Here is a 3,731-nt window from a genome sequence, read left to right on the forward strand (position 1 = left end):
CGCTTCCGGTCACATGTGGAGGTGCTGGCGGAAGTGAGTGCCAGGCGCCGGGCGGAAGGGGGGGCGGTGGCGGGACGGAGCGCGGGCCATGGAGGTGTGGGGGGTGACAGCGGGGCCGGAACGGGCCGGGAGGGTGGGCCTGGGGGTACCGGGGCCGAGGGGGAAACAGAGACCGGGAGGGAATGGGGCTGGGGGCGGCGAGCGTGTCTGTCCGCAGGATCCCGGCCCCGGTCCGGCCGCAGAGAGCCCAGTGGAGCTGAGCCCCCCGGGGCTTGAAGGTGATACCGGGAGTCACGTGAGGTCCTGGGGCATGGGGGGTCCCCGGCCCGGGAGCTGCCGCGTAGATTCGGGTGTCGCAGGGGCTGCGGAGGCCTAAGGAGGTCCCTGTTCTGGGGGGTGGGGAGTCGCAGGGTTTGGGCTGTCCCAGGGTTTTGGGGGGTCCCGAGGTTTGGGGTACCCCGGGGTTTCGGCTCTTTCACGGTTTGGGGGGCCCTGTGGCCCTGGGCTGGGTGTCCCGGGGTCTGAGGTGTCCCAGGTTTTGGGGTGCCCTGTGGCCCTGGGGTGAGCGTCCCAAGGTTTGGGGTGCCTCAGGATTTGAGGTCTCTACTGGCTGCTGGCGGGCGCCTCACACTGCATGTCCCCAGGGGAGCCCCACCGTGGTGCCTACACCACCTTCATGAAGTCCCACCGCTGCTACGACCTGATCCCCACCAGCTCCAAACTGGTCGTCTTCGACACTTCCCTGCAGGTGGGCCGGGGCCAGGGGGGGCAGCATTGGGACTGGGGGACACAGGACAGGGACCAGGCTGGAGTCTGGGGGCTTAACTGGGACCAGGAGGCAGGTTTGGGGCTGGGGGACAGTCTCAGGGCTGTTCACCCACCTCGTAAAGGTGTTATAAGTTGGGATGGAGGAACATGAACTGGCAGGGGTGTGCCGTCCGTCCCGTGACATCCCCCCTGTCTCTGGCCACAGGTGAAGAAAGCTTTCTTCGCGCTGGTCACCAACGGCGTGCGGGCTGCCCCGCTGTGGGACAGCAAGAAGCAAAGTTTTGTGGGTAAGCAAGCGAGACGGGGTGTCTGTGGGAGAGCAGTAGGGGGCTAATGGGACCCTGCTCACCCTACCCATCCCCCCAGGTATGCTGACCATCACCGACTTCATCAACATCCTGCACCGCTACTACAAGTCGCCCATGGTAAGGACCAAGCATCTGTGCAGAGCTTGTCCTCGCGAGGCCCCAGGGCCTGGCTTCTGCCTGCCCTGCACACAGCCACAGTTGATCACGATTTCTCTCTTGGTGTCCAGGTGCAGATCTATGAGCTGGAGGAGCACAAAATAGAGACATGGAGAGGTGAGAGGGATCGCTGCCGCCTGCTTCCCACCTTCCCAGACCTGCTTGGGGCGCCTGGAGCCCCACAGCTCTGCACCCCACCCGCCTGCCTGCGGCGTTGCCAGTCCCCTCAGCATCTCCTCTCCCTGCAGAGGTCTACCTACAAGACTCCTTCAAGCCACTGGTCTGCATCTCCCCCAACGCCAGGTACCCCCGTGCTGTGGGGAGAGGGGCATGGCTGGCTGCGGCACCGTTAGGTGCAAGGCCAGGGTCCAGGCGAGCTCCAGTTCCCCCTCTCCTTCCTGCCCTGCAGCCTCTTTGATGCTGTCTCCTCCCTGATCCGCAACAAGATCCACCGCTTGCCTGTCATCGACCCTGACTCGGGGAACACGCTCTACATCCTCACCCACAAACGCATCCTTAAGTTCCTCAAACTCTTTGTAAGTCCTGTCCCTGCCCCACAGCGGTGGCAAGGGTTGCCCTAAGATGAGCTTGGCCCAGGCTGTGCCAGGCTCTGGGGCACTGGGGTGGGCACAGCTTCAATGCCTCACAGCATGTTGTGGATGCTGGGGGGGGGCCTTGGGACACTGCATGGGTGTCACAGTCCATCTCTGCTGCCTCTGCCTGTGCCACCTCTGCCCGGGGGTCCCCCAGACCCCGCTCCGCACCCAGTGCTCTCTGCTTTCACTCCTGGGACCGCAGCCCAGGCCCCGGGGTGGCCAGAGCTGGCAGCACCACAGGGCCTGGGGCGTGGCAGGCCAAGCCAGCATCAGCACTGTCCCCCTCCCCGTCCCCTTCAGATAGCGGAGGTCCCAAAGCCCGAGTTCATGGCCAAGACACTGGAGGAGCTGCAGATTGGCACCTACAACAACATTGCCATGGTGCGGACCAGCACCCCCATCTACGTGGCGCTGGGCATCTTTGTGCAGCACCGCGTGTCCGCTCTGCCGGTCGTCGATGATTCAGGTAAGGATGGCGCCCGGTGCGGGGTACGGCGTGTGCCAACTGTCCCCAAACCACCAAGTCAGGGTCCACATCCCCTCTGGTATGCCAGGAACCGGTCGTACAGAAACATAGCACCGCCAGCACCTCTCATAGCCCTTTCTCTCCTTCCCTAGGGCGGGTAGTGGATATCTACTCCAAATTTGACGTTATTGTGAGTACTCGGGGGGCCGTGGAGGTGGGGAGAGGTGCAGAGCCTGAAGCGGAGAGGGTTGTGAGGTGGTAGGGCTACACAGGTAGGTGGCCTGTCCCCCCGACACCTCTCCCTGCCCCAGAACCTGGCAGCAGAGAAGACCTACAACAACCTGGATGTGACGGTGACGAGGGCGCTGCAGCACCGCTCCCACTACTTCGAGGGCGTCCTCAAGTGTTACAAGCACGAGACGCTGGAAACCATCATCAACCGCTTGGTAGAGGCTGAGGTAACCATTCCCCAGGGCACTGGTGATGGGGAGGGGGGGCCAGGGTCCCTGAACCAGCCTCAGACCCTCCCTATCTCCCCCCAGGTTCACCGGCTGGTAGTGGTGGATGAGAGCGACGTGGTCAAGGGGATCGTCTCTCTCTCGGACATCCTGCAAGCCCTGGTCCTCCCACAGGGCCCCTGAGGCAGGGGCAGGGGGGATTCAGCCCCTCCTGGTGGCTCCCCTCTCCTCTTCTGCCACACTGTCCACCCTGGGGCTGGCGGGGACACCCAGGGCAGGGGCCCCACTCACCAGCAGTGTCCAGCAATAACCTCCAGCTATGGGGCAGCCCCACGCCGCCCCAGCCCTTCCCCAGGCAGGGAGAGCCCACGGCTCCCACCATGCCACACCCTGCGCCCCAAGGCTGTGGTGGCCAGGCAGTGGGGTGCTAGGGACACCCCCTGACCCCCCCCAGGGGTGCAGGACTGGGTTCAGCCACCTCTGGGCCAGAGCCGTTCCCTGTGCAGACCTTCCTCACCCTCATGGGGTTTCACTGAGTTTGGTTGTTAATTGCCCTCACTCAGCTCCGTCCAGCCCAGGGCTGTCCTCCTGCGCTCCCCCGCCAGGTTCCTCCCAATCCAGATACACTCTCCACTGCGCTACGTCTGCACCTGCCACTTCTTCGTGTGTGGAGAGAAACCACAAATAAACACAGGCCTGGCACAAACCCAGCCTCTCCGTGGGACGTTTGAGGGGCACTGGCCATGGGTGCTGAGGGAGGGGGTGCTCAGAGAGGGGGTTCGGCCCCCCTGCGGGAGAAGGTGAATCTGCTGAGCTTGCCCAGACCTTAAATCCCTGTTTGTTCCGCCTGTGGCTTTTCTAAAAGGTCGGGATTGGGGACGGGACAGGGATGGGGACCCGGGCGTGTTCCCGCTGATGACCGCAGTGAGCAGGGGGTGTCACAGCAGGGGCTGGGGGAGGCTGGAGGGCAGCACTGGGG

General features: G+C 64.1%; 1 protein-coding gene across 1 annotated transcript; it reads left to right on the forward strand.

Moving 5' to 3' along the window:
• The first annotated feature begins 57 nt into the window (after nt 1-57).
• Nucleotides 58-2,935, forward strand: PRKAG1 (protein kinase, AMP-activated, gamma 1 non-catalytic subunit). The gene is made up of 10 exons (XM_009883189.1): nt 58-94; nt 974-1,055; nt 1,135-1,193; nt 1,304-1,349; nt 1,481-1,535; nt 1,642-1,768; nt 2,129-2,294; nt 2,447-2,484; nt 2,606-2,752; nt 2,837-2,935. The coding sequence occupies exons 1-10, from the start codon at nt 89-91 to the stop codon at nt 2,933-2,935; spliced, it is 825 nt and encodes a 274-aa protein (XP_009881491.1). The 5' UTR covers nt 58-88.
• Nucleotides 2,936-3,731: the final 796 nt, after the last annotated feature.

Source organism: Charadrius vociferus, unplaced genomic scaffold (assembly GCF_000708025.1).
Source record: "Charadrius vociferus isolate BGI_N301 unplaced genomic scaffold, ASM70802v2 scaffold564, whole genome shotgun sequence".
In the NCBI taxonomy this organism is placed as follows: Eukaryota; Metazoa; Chordata; class Aves; order Charadriiformes; family Charadriidae; genus Charadrius; species Charadrius vociferus.

Excerpts from the sequence above, each read along its gene's own strand:
- PRKAG1 (XM_009883189.1), top strand. Across the intron at positions 1,056-1,134 it reads CAAGAAGCAAAGTTTTGTGG|GTATGCTGACCATCACCGAC; the intron begins GTAAGCAAGCGA and ends CCATCCCCCCAG. Across the intron at positions 1,536-1,641 it reads TGCATCTCCCCCAACGCCAG|CCTCTTTGATGCTGTCTCCT; the intron begins GTACCCCCGTGC and ends CCTGCCCTGCAG.